The sequence below is a fragment of the Eptatretus burgeri genome, chromosome 2 (genome assembly GCF_056783735.1).
Source record: "Eptatretus burgeri isolate ZD-2024b chromosome 2, Ebu_testis_v1, whole genome shotgun sequence".
Lineage (NCBI taxonomy): Eukaryota > Metazoa > Chordata > Myxini > Myxiniformes > Myxinidae > Eptatretus > Eptatretus burgeri.
In genome coordinates, this window is record NC_140962.1 from 149,154,851 (window position 1) to 149,169,449 (window position 14,599).

Genomic DNA, 14,599 nt, shown 5'->3' on the forward strand with positions numbered 1-14,599 from the left:
TATATATATATATATATATATATATATATATATATATATATATATATATATATATATATATATGTGTATATATATATGTGTATATATATATATATATATATATATATATATATATATATATATATATATATATATATATATATATATATATATATATATATATATATATATATATATATATGTATATATATATATATATATATATATATATATATATATATATATATATATATATATATATATATATATATATATATATATATATATATATATATATATATATATATATATATATATATATATATATATATATATATATATATATATATGTGTGTGTGGAGCTGGGTCTCAGTTTAGATGTAAACACTGAAAGTGATGCAAATTATTATATCACGTGATTTTTAAATCATGTCGGACACAAAAACTGAAATTTTAAAAATAAAATACTTTGTATAGAAATTATAAAATAGAATTGATCCATGATTGTCACGAAACCCTCCTCACCCTGTGGAATATGTATGGTGGCATACACATCTCTGCAATCACACAATGTTTGTCTGTGCGGCATACAGTTCACCCACTGACAACAACTCTCTATATCACTACATTTACTCTCATATGGATCAATGTATAATCATCCATCACAACTCTCTGTTCCTCATGTGTGGCAAATTTGCTCATCTGTGGCCAGCTGGATGGTTGTTAACTCGGCAACAACCAGCCAATGCCAACACATTAAAAACCTTCTGCCACTCTGTGGGTTTGACTGAATCGGTGAACTTCCCAAGCCAGAAATCTGCAACTGTTCCATCCCCTCACCGAGAATAGGTCACGATAAACTTCCGTCCAAACTCTCTTGTTCCTCTTTTGCCCTTCTTGGCTCCTCTGTTCCAGTTTCTTTCAAATCCCCCCATATTGCTCTGCATATTGTAAAGGACAAACCTCAACAACACATAATATGGTTGCTCACACATTTCAACTACCAGACTGCAATGTACTTACACAGAAGAGCATTGGGATGCCACCCACACAGCATCTCGTATTGATTCCACCTGGGAATACTTTAATAAAAGGTTACTTTCTCTCATGCACTGGTGTATCCCATTCCACCTTTGTGTGCAGTTTTTGTCACCACATCAGAAAAAGGATCTACCTGCTACAGAGAGGGTTCAAGTCAGATCGACGAGATTGATTCTAGGCATTGTGTTCTGTCTAATCTATAATGAGCAGCTGAAATAGTCAGGGCTTTTTTTGCATTATAAAGGAGGCAATAACGAGGGGATCTGATTGATATGGTGAGGATAATAAAGAGGAGACAACAAATAAATGCAGTTTTTTGATTCATTGGCGCTATAGTTAGAGTATCCACTCTATGTCTGGGAGATAGGCGGTTCAAACCCTTAACAAGTCCGACCAATGACTTTAAAAATGATACATTCTGCTTCTTGCTGGACAGTCGATATTTAAAAATGAGCACGGACATGAACTTTAGGCAAAATAGACAATCACCAAGTGCAGCAATAATCTGTCGGTGATAAAAATGGTATTTTTTTTTCAATCCTTGATACAGCAACACAATCAATTGAATAAAGATTCACACAGATGCATCAAATTAGTTCTGTGTTTGCCTTTCTCAATGATGTGCACAGTTTACAAAATAGAACAACAAAGCAAATGATAGAAGATTGTTTGAAGCTCGAATAAGCTTCACAACATGAAGCTCGAGCAAGTTGTACAACATGCCGACTCCAAAGATATTGATGCTTCCGATTTGTTCATTGAATTGTGAACTCTTGGAAAACATCCCCCCATCTGATCGGAAGCTAATCCCCCAATCCCCCCTCCCCCTACTCCCTCCCGCTCCCAGAAATTAAATGTCGTTCTCGAGAAAGATTTGAGAAAGGTATTTTGATGGATATTGTTTAAATATTATTTGATCAACACAAAATTGTAGCTGTTGAGTAAATGCACAAGAGGTTTGAATTGAAGCACAAAACCATCAATTTGCTTTGTCATCTTATTTAAAAATATCAAAGGGAAATACAGAACCTGAGGATTTCAGGTTGAACTCACCTCTTCTTCTTCCTCTTTCGGCTTGCTCCCGTTAGGGGTCGCCACAGCGGACCAACTGTCTCCATTTCGCTCTATCCTCCACATCTTCCATTGACACTCCAACCACCCGCATGTCCGCCCTCACCGCATCCATGAACCTCTTCTTTGGCCTTCCTCTTCTCCTCCTGCCTGGCGGCTCCATCTTCAACATCCTTCTCCCGATATACTCCGTTTCCCTCCTGTGCACATGTCCAAACCATCTCAATCTCGCCTCTCTCACTTTGTCTCCAAACCGTCCTACCAGCGCTGTCCCTCTAATACACTCATTTCTTATCCTATCCATCCTCGTCACTCCCAACGAGAATCGCAGCATCTTTAACTCTGCCACCTCCAGCTCCGCTTCCTGTCTTTTTGTTAGCGCCACCGCCTCCAAACCATACAACATAGCTGGTCTCACTACCGTCTTGTATACTTTCCCCTTCACTCTTGCAGCTACCCTTCTGTCACAAATCACTCCTGCAACTCTTCTCCACCCACTCCATCCTGCCTGCACTCTCTTTTCACTTCTCTCCAACACTCTCCGTTACTTTGGACAGTTGATCCCAAGTATTTAAACCAATCCACCTTCCCCACCTCAACTCCTTGCAACTGCACCATACCACCACCCTCCCTCTCATTTACGCACATGTACTCCGTCTTACTCCGACTGACTAACATTCCCCTTCTCTCCAGTGCGTACCTCCACCTCTCAAGGCTCGATTCAGCCTGCTCCCTACTCTCCCTACAGATCATGATGTCATCCGCGAACATCATGGTCCATGGAGACTCCAGTCTGATCTCGTCCGTCAACCTGTCCATCACCATTGCAAACAGGAAAGGGCTCAGAGTCGATCCTTGGTGCAATCCCACTTTAACCTTAAACCGGTCCGTCATTCCTACCGCACACCTCACCGCTGTCACACTGTCCTCATACATATCCTGCACGATCCTCACATACTTCTCCACCACTCCCGACTTCCTCATACAATACCACAACTCCTCTCTTGGCACCCTATCATAAGCTTTCTCTAAATCCACAAACACACAATGTAACTCCTTCTGGCCTTCCCTATACTTCTCCATCAACATTCTCAAAGCAAACATTGCATCAGTGGTGCTCTTTCCTGGCATAAACCCATATTGCTGCTCACAGATCGTCACCTCTCCTCTCAACTTGAGCTTCCACTACTCTTTCCCACAACTTCATGGTGTGGCTTAACAACTTTATCCCTCTGTAATTTCCACAGCTCTGCACATCACCCTTATTCTTGAAAATCGGAACCAGTACACTTAATCTCCACTCCTCCAGCATCCTCTCACTTTCCAAGACTTTATTAAACAATCTGGTTAACAACCCCACTGCCATCTCTCCCAAGCACTTCCATGCCTCCACTGGTATACCATCTGGGCCAACCGCCTTTCCACTTTTCATCTTCTTCATAGCAGTCCTCACTTCATCCTTACTGATCCACCCCACTTCCAGATTCACTATCTCCACCTCTTCCAACCTTCTCTCTCTCTCATTTTTTTTTCTTTTTTCTTCATTCATCAGCTCCTCAAAGTACTCCATCCACCTTCTCAACACACTCTCCTCGCTCGTCAGCACATTCCCATTTGCGTCCTTTATCACCCTAACCTGCAGCACATCCTTCCCAGCTCGTCTTGCCAATCGGTATAAATCCTTTTCCCCTTCTTTTGTATCCAACTTCTCATACACCTCGTCATATGCCTTTTCCTTGGCCTTAGCCACCTCTCTTTTTGCTTTTCGACGCCACTTCTTGTACTCCTGCCGACTTTCTTCATCTCTCTGACTATCCCACTTCTTTTTCGCCAACCCCTTCTTCCTTATACTTTCCTGTACTTCCTCATTCCACCACCAAGTCTCCTTATCTTCCTTCCTCTGTCCAGATGTCACACCAAGTACCTTCCTAGCTATCTCCCTCACAACTTCTGCTGTCGTTGCCCAATCATCCCACCCATCTTTACCACCATCCAACGCCTGTCTCACCTCCTCCCTAAATTTCACGCAACAGTCTTCCTCCTTCAGCTTCCACCACCTGGTCCTTGGTTCAGCCCTCACTCTCTTCCTCAACCTCACCTCTAAAGTCATCCTACAGACCACCAATCGATGCTGTCGAGCTACACTCTCCCCTGCCAAAACCTTACAGTCACTAATCTCTTTCAGGTTGCATCTCCTACTTAAGATGTAATCCACCTGTGTGCACTTTCCTCCACTCTTGTATGTCACCCTGTGTTCCTCCTTCTTCTTGAAATACGTGTTTACCACTGCCATTTCCATTCTTTTTGCAAACTCTACCACCATTTGCCCTTCCACATTTCTCTTGTTGAGACCGTACCTCCCCATCACCTCCTCATCCTCTTTATTCCCTTCCCCAACATGTCCATTGAAATCTGCTCCAATCACCACTCTTTCATCCTTGGATACACTCTCCACCACTTCATCTAACTCACTCCAGAAATCTTCTTTATATTCCATCTCACACCCCATATGTAGGGCATATGCACTGATGACATTCATCATCACCCCTTCAATTTCCAACTTCACACTCATCACTCGGTCAGACACCCTCCTCACCTCCAATACCCTCTTGACATGATCTTCCTTCAGGATTACCCCGACACCATTTCTCCTCCCATCCACACCATGGTAGAACAGTTTGAAACCACCTCCAATGCTCCTCGCCTTACTCCCCATCCACTTGGTCTCTTGTACACACAGTATGTCCACCTTTCTTCTCTCCATCATATCAGCCAACTCTCGCCCTTTGCCAGTCATCGTCCCAACATTCAGAGTTCCAACTCTCACCTCCACACTTCTACCCTTCCCCCTCTCCCACTGCCTCCGGACTCGCATTCCCCGTCTCCTTCTCCTCCTTCGCCCAGCAGTAGCACAATTTCCACTGGTACCCTGCTGACCACCGGTACCGGTGTCGGTCGTTGGTAACCCGGGCCTCGACCGATCCGGTATGGAAATTCGTTTTGTTGTCCGCATAATGATTTGGCATAGGTTTTTACGCCGGATGCCCTTCCTGACGCAACCCTGGTCGCCTCTTACGACACACAGGGATATGGTACACCTATTCTAACCGGGGCATACACCGGGCCCAGTACAACTGGTGCTCATTTCGCCGACCTCGGAAGGATGGCAGGCTGAGTCAACCCCCTGGTGTTTTCGACTTGGTTTATATATATTTTTATATATATATATATATATATATATATATATATATATACATACATACATACATATATTAATTCAGTGTCCCAACGGGGCTTGAACTCAGGACCTCTTGGGTCCCAAGCCACTGCCCTTACCACTGCGCCAACACCAGGCTTTGTTGAACTCACCTCTCACAATGAATAATCTCAAAATTTTACAAACAACGTAACCACATCACCAGGTCATTACTGTCTTCTCAAACCATGTACACTGGGTTTTATTTTTGTGCTGAATAGATGAATCGTGAAAAGGTTGTCAAATCATTCCATGGTCATAATAGCATCCAAATTTTTATTCTCCACAAATTAATATTTTAGTCTTCGATCTGAATGTTCATCTTTGGCGTTTTCAATAAGTTAATTTAATAAACTATTGAAATTGTTTGTTTTTCTTGTGTTGCAGCAGCAATGTCAGGCAATGTGATCAAGGTGCATCAGCCCAATTATTGTACACAGGCTTTGAGCCGAACACCTTGAGAGCACAATGTAAGTTGGAGGGGAGGTTGGGGTATACAATGGGGGTGTGGAGCTGGGAATGGAGAATAAGTAAGTTGGATGGGAGGTGAGGATATAATGGGGGTGTGGAGCTTGGAATGGGGAAGAGGGAGGAGGAATGGGAAAATGAGATTGGATAAAATGCAGTTGGGAATAAGCAAGTTGAAATAAAAATTAATAATTAAAGGCATTTTTTGTTGCGATTTTGTATATTATGATGAAATGCAAATCTATTACAACCTGCCCACTAAAGTGAGCAAGAGGTAACCTGGGAACTGTATGATACTCCAAATAAGAGAAAATTCACTGTTTGAAACACCAACTCTTCGACAGTGTTGATCGATACAGTATGTACTTTAGGGCCTGGAGGGATGGACTCTGGTTCAAACGCTTTGTGCAGATCAACAAAGGCTGCAAGCATCCCCTGCTGAAACTGTCAGCTGCGTTCATTGAGGACCCAAAGAGTAAGGATACAGGCAATCATTGACCTCTTTGGTGTAAAACCAGACTGCTCTTGGTGCTGGTGCTCAAATAGATGGTGGCGAACCCTACCAAGAATTATCAGAGCAAAGATCTTGCCCAGCACTGAGAGCAGCATCACCCTTCTGTCGTTGTTGCATCACCCTGGCGATCACCCTACCCCTTTGAGAGAGGGACAACAAGACCCCTCTTCCAGTCGGTTGGGATGACGCCTGTGCTCCAAACAGAGCACAGAACTGCAAGGAACGTCACGAGTACAGCATTTCCGCCAGTCATGAGAAGTTTATCGTGGATGCCGCTCAGATCCCAGGAGCTTTATTCCCCTTTAACTGGTTCACCGCAGCCTGTGTTCCTACAAACGATGGTGGATCACAGTTGATTGGAGGGTCAGCAAAAGGGATAGTTACCCTGACATCCAACTCAACAGCTGGTGGGTCATCCTTGTACAGCTGCTCAAAGTAACCAGCCCGGCAGGCATTTCAGACTCCCCTGTCGAGAGCTCACCCCCCTCTGGTCTAACTGCAGTACACCGAGGGACAGGCTTGGAGCAATTCAATACATGGATTCCTCTGTGAGCAGGATGAAAATCACTTGACCATAGGTTATGCGCTACCCCTTCACAAATTCCTCACGCATAGGCTTCCTTGTCTGCTCTCGGTGAATATATAGTTTTACAACTAAGTTCTCTAAAGAGCTCAGTTCTGCCATTAAGTTTGGCCTTGCGACTCTGATCAATGGTATCCAGTGTCCCATGTGAGACAAATTTCTTCTTCGTCTTTCGGTGGGTTCCAAGAAAACCACTGGCAACATCAAAGATTGTAGTCTTGAAGGAACTCCACAACTGCTTCAGATCCCCTAAAACACCCAGTCCCCCAGATCTCCACTTAACTTGTTCACAAACTCCTCAGCTACCCTCTCATCCTTGAGCTTGCCATCATACAGCCGAGAATGGTACCATTGTCCTGGATTTGATCTGCAACTTCAGAGTTGCTACAATAAGCCTATGGTCAGTATTGACAAACTGAGCATTGTGGTCGACCCTGCAGGTCTGGAGCATCCTCCAGCGACTGTCAATGAGTACATGGTCATTCTCCTTTGCCACACACACCAGTGTGGAATACAAAGTCCAGCCACACTTGAAAGGCGTCATGCCCCAGGAATGGCCTGAAAAATCCCCCCCCCCGCCCCCTCCAGCTTGGAATGTTCTGGATTCACAAAAATTCCCATTAAATTTGAACTTCCTTCAACACTGGCTACACTCCTGAGGGTGAAGCCAAAAAGTTATTCATATACGTTAAAAAAAGCTGATGAAGAAGTATTAAATTGACTTAAAAATGAAACACAACTTACACTATCAGAGTATAAGTGCAATTTTAGACATTGATATTGTTTGTTGAAGAAACAAATTATTTCTCATGAATAACCCTCTCACTTCGCTCGGTTCCTCCATTTGTCTTACAAAGGCCGTGGCATGACTTTTTATGTTCACAGATGGAGAGACTCCGAGACTTGACCCAAACACTGCAAATCCATTGATCGTGATCACCAAAGACCGAAGGAAGGCGATTCTAACCACAAGCAAACAGTTATACCCAGAACACCCTGATCGGTTTGATGTTTGTCAACAAGTTCTTTCCGTTGAAAGTTTCTCCTCGGGCCGTCACTACTGGGAGGTTGATGTGAGTTTGAGTCGTTGGTGCAGAATCGGAGTCGCTTTGAACTCCATGGAGCGCAAAGGAGGAGGGAAAGAGAGCGTGTTGGGAGCGAATCCTGAGTCGTGGTGTATACAGAAATGTAAACACCAATACAAAGCAATGCACAACGAACAACAAACCTGCCTGGCCGTGTCGTGGAATCTAGAACGGTTGGGGTTCTTGTTGGATTGCGAGACGGGATGTTTGAGATGTTTCGGGGACTCTCGGATCCTTCACGTGTTCAGGGGGAACTTCATGGACCTCGTTAAACCCGCTTTCTGGATCCTTGGCTTGGGTGGTTCTGTGCAGTTCTACTTCTAGTGGTGTTATTTGTGATGATTTTGTCTGTTATTTCTTTGTCGACCACAATTGGACATTTGGCCAAACCGTTTTGTTTACGGCTTTCACGTGCAGGATGGTCAGGCCTGATGTTTGCCTCAATGCAAATTGGTCATTAATTTATATTTTTTCAGGGTTCCAGAGATGACCAGTCTACAGTGACGCGAGAGACCAGTCTTAATGTCCAACAACTGATGTAATCAGATGGGGCAATGGCTTAATGTTCATTTGAGTGACGGAACACTGTGAAGCATCATCAACGCCCCAACTGTGACGCACCCATCTGACATTTTGTAGTAGGTTCGAACATCGAACCCAGACAAGACAGATCAAAGTTAACTCAGTACATCTGCAGCAGCCTGTTGTGTTTACTTGATGATTTTGTTGACAAACAAATATTATAAATTCTATGCTGAGTCTAAAGTTTCCCACTTTTGTTTCAATCCAAAATACCTATTGACCTCCTAATACAGTTTAGACATAATGTGTACTTATTGTGAGCAATGCTCTATAATTACATGTTGAAAACTAGAGGGGGAGCACTCGGTAGAGTGCAAAACATCCGCCGCCAACACTGCTAGGTCACTCAAGTGAACCTGATATCCTATTCATTCAATTTGACGTCAACAGTGCTCACAGGGTTATAGTTTGCAACTTTCCCTTTTACTTTAAACTTTTACATACTCAATTCATTCGTCATAACTCGATTCCTTGAGACAGAAATTGATTTTACATGGGTGTATCCACCTGAAGTTCCAAAATTAGCCGCAATTATAATTTTGGCATGTTTTTTGTTGGAAATCACTTATAACATGTAGAAATGCAAAAAAAAAAAGAAATTTTTTTGAAAAAAAAGATGCAATTTTTTTTTCTCTAACATTTTTTTTTTTGGGGGGGGGGGAGTTGGAAATCACTTAAAACATGTAGAAATGCAAAAAAAAAATTCAAATATTTTTTCAAAATGGCCGCCATAGCGGCCATATTGGATTTTGGACCAAGTCCAAAATCTCATGGCATGATCCGTGGATCATACCGAAAACACCCCACCAAGTTTCGTCGAAATCCGTCGAGGAGTTTTTCCGTAATACTGTTCACAAACAAACAAACAAACAAACAGAAAGGGGTGAAAACAGTAACCTCCGATCTTCGATGGTGGAGGTTAATAAAACAATATAATACATGCTGCGTGGTGTATATACCTATTGTTACATGTAAGGAGAGGAGCCATAGCTGGACTGTGGTGAGTGTGGTATGGTCCGGGTGTTTCGAATCAGTTAGATTGCCATGTAACAGGGATCTGTTAGAGTAAGTTGTTTGTTTCCTGTGACACTGAGAAGGCAGTGTATGTAATTTGTAGATAGGGTAGTTAAATTAATTTTGTGAATGCAAAACCTCTTCTTTTTGGGTTGGGCAAGGTGTGGACTTCCCACCACAGAGGCACACGAGTTACCTGTGCAACTTGGCCGATTACGATCTCTCTAGCCAGTGTGTGCCAGTCACGGCAGCGCTGTGGAGCCTGCAAGAAAATATGGACATTTATTTTTATTGGGGCCACCCCCATGGGTAGCACCCCAGAGGACAACACCACTCAGGAGGAAGAAGAGAACTCCGTCCACCAGAAGAGAACCAAGAAACGCTCGTGTGGAAGGACGTCGGGCAAGTGGTTCACAGAGGTTCTTGTGAGGCAGAAATTATCGTGGTTCACTCTGCAGAAGTTTTGGGATAGAGTCAAGCTGGTATCACCCTGGTCTTTCGAGAGAAGAAGAAAGACCTCAGACAGGAGAGCTCCACATGCACGGAGTGCAAAGAAGTACTTTGAGGAGTAAGAAGAAGTACCGACCAGGAGGCTTCGTTGGGGAGGACAAAGAGGACCACGTGGCCTTGTTGAAGGTCTCCTCATCGCCGGCTCTGCCTTTGGCTGTTTTACTTCATCTTTGGACACCATGATCACTGGCTCGCGTCTTACACCTGGTTTCTAAACCAGGCTGCATCGAGTCCTGCATCCACCTTGCGCATCGAAGACAAAGGGAAGACCCGCCTGCATTATTGTTTTGTTGTGCGAGTGTGATCTCTGGTGCCCAGTGGGTTATGATTTACGTTTTGTTTCTCATCATTGTATATAAGTTCTTATATTCTCATGCTCCTCTTTGTGTCTTTTGAATCTCTTGATTTGTTCCCTTTATGACGGAGTCTTGTCGACCCTCTTCCCTGTACTTTGCTTTTCAAATAAACCCTTTCAAATGTGAGAAAATGTGTTTCAGCCATCTACTTCCTGTGTGTGTTTGCCGTCGATTTTGGCTCATTTGGGCAACCTTGGGGAACGGTGGAGTATTTCTTAAATGTAGTGTCATAAAAGACCGTTTGGACCATCTCTCTGGACGAAATATCCCAGCTCTGAGGAATCCTGTATTAACGGGTAATTGGAAGTGACTATGTTGTTACGAGACTTTTAGGGTTAATGAAGGGATAAGTTGGTTAGTTATTCAGAGTGAGTCTGAGGACAAGATGTATGAGAACCAGATTAGTGCTGCCAGGATCATGTGTACAAAGACCCCTGTCACTCTGAAGACCCTGGAGTTTTCTTCTTTCTCTTCAACACTTGAAATTAATTTTCCCTCCTTCATGCCACATTTTGAATGGGCATGACATGGAGTTATTTTCCCTGTTTTGAGCTTTCATTTTTAACTTTCTTCCCATATTTTTGATTCCCTGCCCATGTACGATCAGAGTGATGATGTCTGTCGGATGTAAACCCAGGAAAGTCGAGGTTTCCAGATCAGCTTAGAGTGACACCGCTGCAGTCTCTTAATCAGTGGGTTGGAGGAACATACGATATGACACAATGTGGAGTTTTCTGCAAAACTGAAGAGACAGGCAGGGGCCGTTTGACCATGGCGTCATCACCTGTGGCGCGTCATGCCAAGACAATCACCTTGCCAGCAAAGCAGCCAATGGGAGAGGGTGATGATAGCAGGCACAGTCGCAACAAAACAACAAGAACAAGAATAAGAGCAATCAGAGATTGCAAACCCTTGCCAAGACTTCTTTTGAGTGGTGTATTTTTTAATAAGTTTTCAGGTAAATCCAATATGGCAGCCAAACCATGTGACATATGACATCATATGTGTGAATCTTTTGTTCCTCATGGATAGGCGGTCAAATGTGTAAAGTTTTGCCTCGATATTTTCAGCCATTTCAGAGAAGACAATTTTTGAAGGTTTAAAAAAAAAAAAAAACAATATGGCTGCAAATCATGTGACTGATGACATCATGAAATTTTTTTCTGTTAATATTTTATCCCGAAATGACCCTCAAAAAATGTCATACTGATCGGATGTGGCGTTCTACATATGCAATTATGACGTCATAACGAGGGCACCTATGATGTCATTTTAAAAAAATCACTCTCATTCCCCTTGAGGAGTACTTGCTATTTGCCAAGTTTCAAACTTTCCCTTGGTGCGGTTTCAGAGATATAGAGATCCAAAGTTTTTCCGTTTTCCAATACGGCTGCTACACTACGTGACTTGTGATGTCATAGTTATCATTGAAACATTCTCCATGTGTAGTTGCACCAATGATGAAAATTTCATCTCAATCCGACAAGCAGTTGCGGAGGAAAACCCGAAAGTTTTGTGCGGACAGACAGACAGACAGACAAACAAATGAAAAATCACTCGTAGGATGACAACTTGACAAAACAGCACAAAGTAGAATGGCACTCGGTGGAGTTCATATCTCTGCCAGGTGGAACAGTTTACGTTTTGTTTCCCACTGATGGGCTGGATCTGAATCAAAATCGAAGTCGCTTGTTCTTGTCACCTGTCCAACTCATCCACCTTGTTTTGTCATCACTCGTCTACAATCTTTTGAGATATAGTGATATATTTAGTTTTTGGCCCTCTCTATCAATTTTAGAGATTAGCCATCTGTTGACCTTTTGACCTTAAAATTAATTCTTCATTGAATTCAGCGACCTGACATGAAAATGCTCTTCAAATTTCAAGTTCATTGGATTAAAATTGATGATTTTAGAAATTTGGCCTGTGCTGACCTTTTGGTCTGTGTTGACCTATACACCTATGGTGATCACAAAAAACGGCTGGTTGCATTCAGTGACCTGATATGTAAATCCTTTTCAAATTTCAACTCAATTGGATGAAAAATGAGGATTTCGAAAATTTGGCCTCTTGGTCTATGTCGACCTTTTGGCCTATATTTACTGAAAAACTAGTAAGTGGTTGAACTCAGTGACCTGATTTGCAAATGCTCTTCAAATTTCAAGTTAAATGGATTATAATTAAGGATTTTACAAATTTGGCCTATGTTTACTTTTTTGTCTACATTGACCTTTTGGCCTATGTTTACCTCATAATTAATATGTGGTTGAATTCGGTGACCTGATATGCAAATGCTCTTCAAATTTCAAGTCAATCAGATGAAAACTGAGGATTTTAGAAAATTTCGCCCAAATTGGCCGATTGGCCTATGTCGACCTTTTGGCCTATGTTTACCTAAAAATGAGTAGGTGGTTGAATTCAGTGACCTGAAATGCAAATGCTCTTCAAATTTCCAGTGATACCATGTGATGGCTAATTTCATGATTTGGTTACTCGGGTTCCATTACCCACAAGTTTATACTCAAACTAAACTTGGTGAAAGTGATCGGGGACCAGCTAATTACATGATTTGATTACTTGCGTTCTGTTACCCATAAGTATATACTCAAACTAAACTTGGTGAAAGTGATAAGGGACTGGATAATTACATGATTTGGTTGCTTGCATTCTGTTACCCATAAGTATATACTCAAACTAAACTTGGTGAAAGTGATAGGGGACCGGCTAATTACATGATTTGATTACTTGCGTTCTGTTACCCATAAGTATATACTCAAACTAAACTTGGTGAAAGTGAGAGGGGACCGGATAATTACATGACTTGGGTACTTAGGTTCTGTTACCCACAAGTTTATACTCAAACCTAAATTGACGAAAGTGATAGGGGACCGGCTAATTAAACGATTTGGTTACTTGGGTTCTGTTACGCACACGTTAACACTCAAACTAAACTTGATGAATGTGATGGGGGACCGGCGAATTAAACGATTTGGTTACTTGGGTTCTGTTACCCACAAGTTTATATTTAAACTAAACTTGGTGAAAGTGAGAGGGGACTGGCTAATTACATGATTTGATGACTTGCGTTCTGTCACCCACAAGTTTATACTCAAACTAAACTTGATGAAAGTGATAGGGGACCGGCTAATTACATGATTTGATTACTTGCGTTCTGTCACCCACAAGTTTATACTCAAACTAAACTTGGTGAAAGTGAGAGGGGACCGGCTAATTACATGATTTGATTACTTGCGTTCTGTCACCCACAAGTTTATACTCAAACTAAACTTGGTGAAAGTGATAGGGGACCGGATAATTACATGACTTGGTTACTTGGGTTCTGTTACCCACAAGTTTATACTCAAACTAAACTTGACGGAAGTGAGAGGGGACCGGCTAATTAAACGATTTGGTTACTTGGGTTCTGTTACCCACAAGTTTAGACTCAAACGAACGGTGATGATAGTTATAAGGGATCGGATAATTCCATAATTTGATTACTCAGGTTCCATAACCTACACGTAAACACTTAAACTAACCTTGATGAAATTGATTGGGGACCGCTATATAACATTATTTGATTACTCGGGTTCCATTACCCACAAGTTTATACCCAAACTTACCGTGATGAAAGTAATAGGGACCGGTTAATTCCATGATTTGATGACTCGGGTTCCACTACCTTCAATTTTATGCTCAAATTAAACTTGATGAAAGTGATAGGGGACCGGTTAATTCCATGATTTGATTACTCGGGTTCCATTACCCACACGTTAACACTCAAACTAAACTTGATGAAAGTGATAGCCCGACCTGAATGGTTCCTTGATCTTTGATGTTGGTGAATAGATTGTGCAGCGTTCAATGTCATCTTGTGAACCACCTCTGCCCACATATTCAGCTGAATATAACTCGAGGAGTGATGTGGCCAGCATTGCCCACATCCCATCGATGATTTCTCCATGGACAAATGTGACGATCATCTTGTATGTTTCACAGTGGAGTCTCATGACAGATATTTGATCAACTTTGGGTGCATAATTCACAGAACTTTTCAGGTTGGCTCGTCAACACGACTTGTGGTATTTTGCCTTTTTCACAATGATCACCTCCATTCAGGAAGGCCGACATGATGTGTTG

At 42.2% G+C, this 14,599-nt stretch overlaps 4 protein-coding genes across 5 annotated transcripts in view; 3 read left to right on the forward strand and 1 right to left on the reverse strand.

Annotated features, from left to right (window-relative positions):
• LOC147033520 (tripartite motif-containing protein 16-like) overlaps window positions 1–10,590 on the forward strand; it is a 51,778-nt gene extending 41,188 nt beyond the window's left edge. For both annotated transcript variants that reach the window (XM_085855739.1, XM_085855743.1), the window contains exons 9-10: window positions 5,735–5,817; window positions 7,798–10,590. In XM_085855739.1, coding sequence (XP_085711865.1) covers window positions 5,735–5,817; window positions 7,798–8,321 — 607 coding nt within the window. In that variant the 3' untranslated portion in view covers window positions 8,322–10,590. The remainder of the gene's footprint in view (window positions 1–5,734; window positions 5,818–7,797) is intronic.
• LOC147033509 (E3 ubiquitin-protein ligase TRIM7-like) overlaps window positions 1–14,599 on the reverse strand; it is a 1,095,521-nt gene that overhangs the window by 457,431 nt on the left and 623,491 nt on the right. The window lies entirely within an intron of this gene.
• The window catches only part of LOC147033518 (E3 ubiquitin-protein ligase TRIM7-like), a 207,795-nt gene that overhangs the window by 113,574 nt on the left and 79,622 nt on the right, over window positions 1–14,599 (forward strand). The gene's annotated exons all lie outside the window — the stretch shown is intronic.
• The window catches only part of LOC147033521 (uncharacterized), a 42,555-nt gene continuing 39,186 nt past the window's right edge, over window positions 11,231–14,599 (forward strand). The window contains exon 1 of the mRNA XM_085871918.1: window positions 11,231–11,313. Coding sequence (XP_085728044.1) covers window positions 11,231–11,313 — 83 coding nt within the window. The remainder of the gene's footprint in view (window positions 11,314–14,599) is intronic.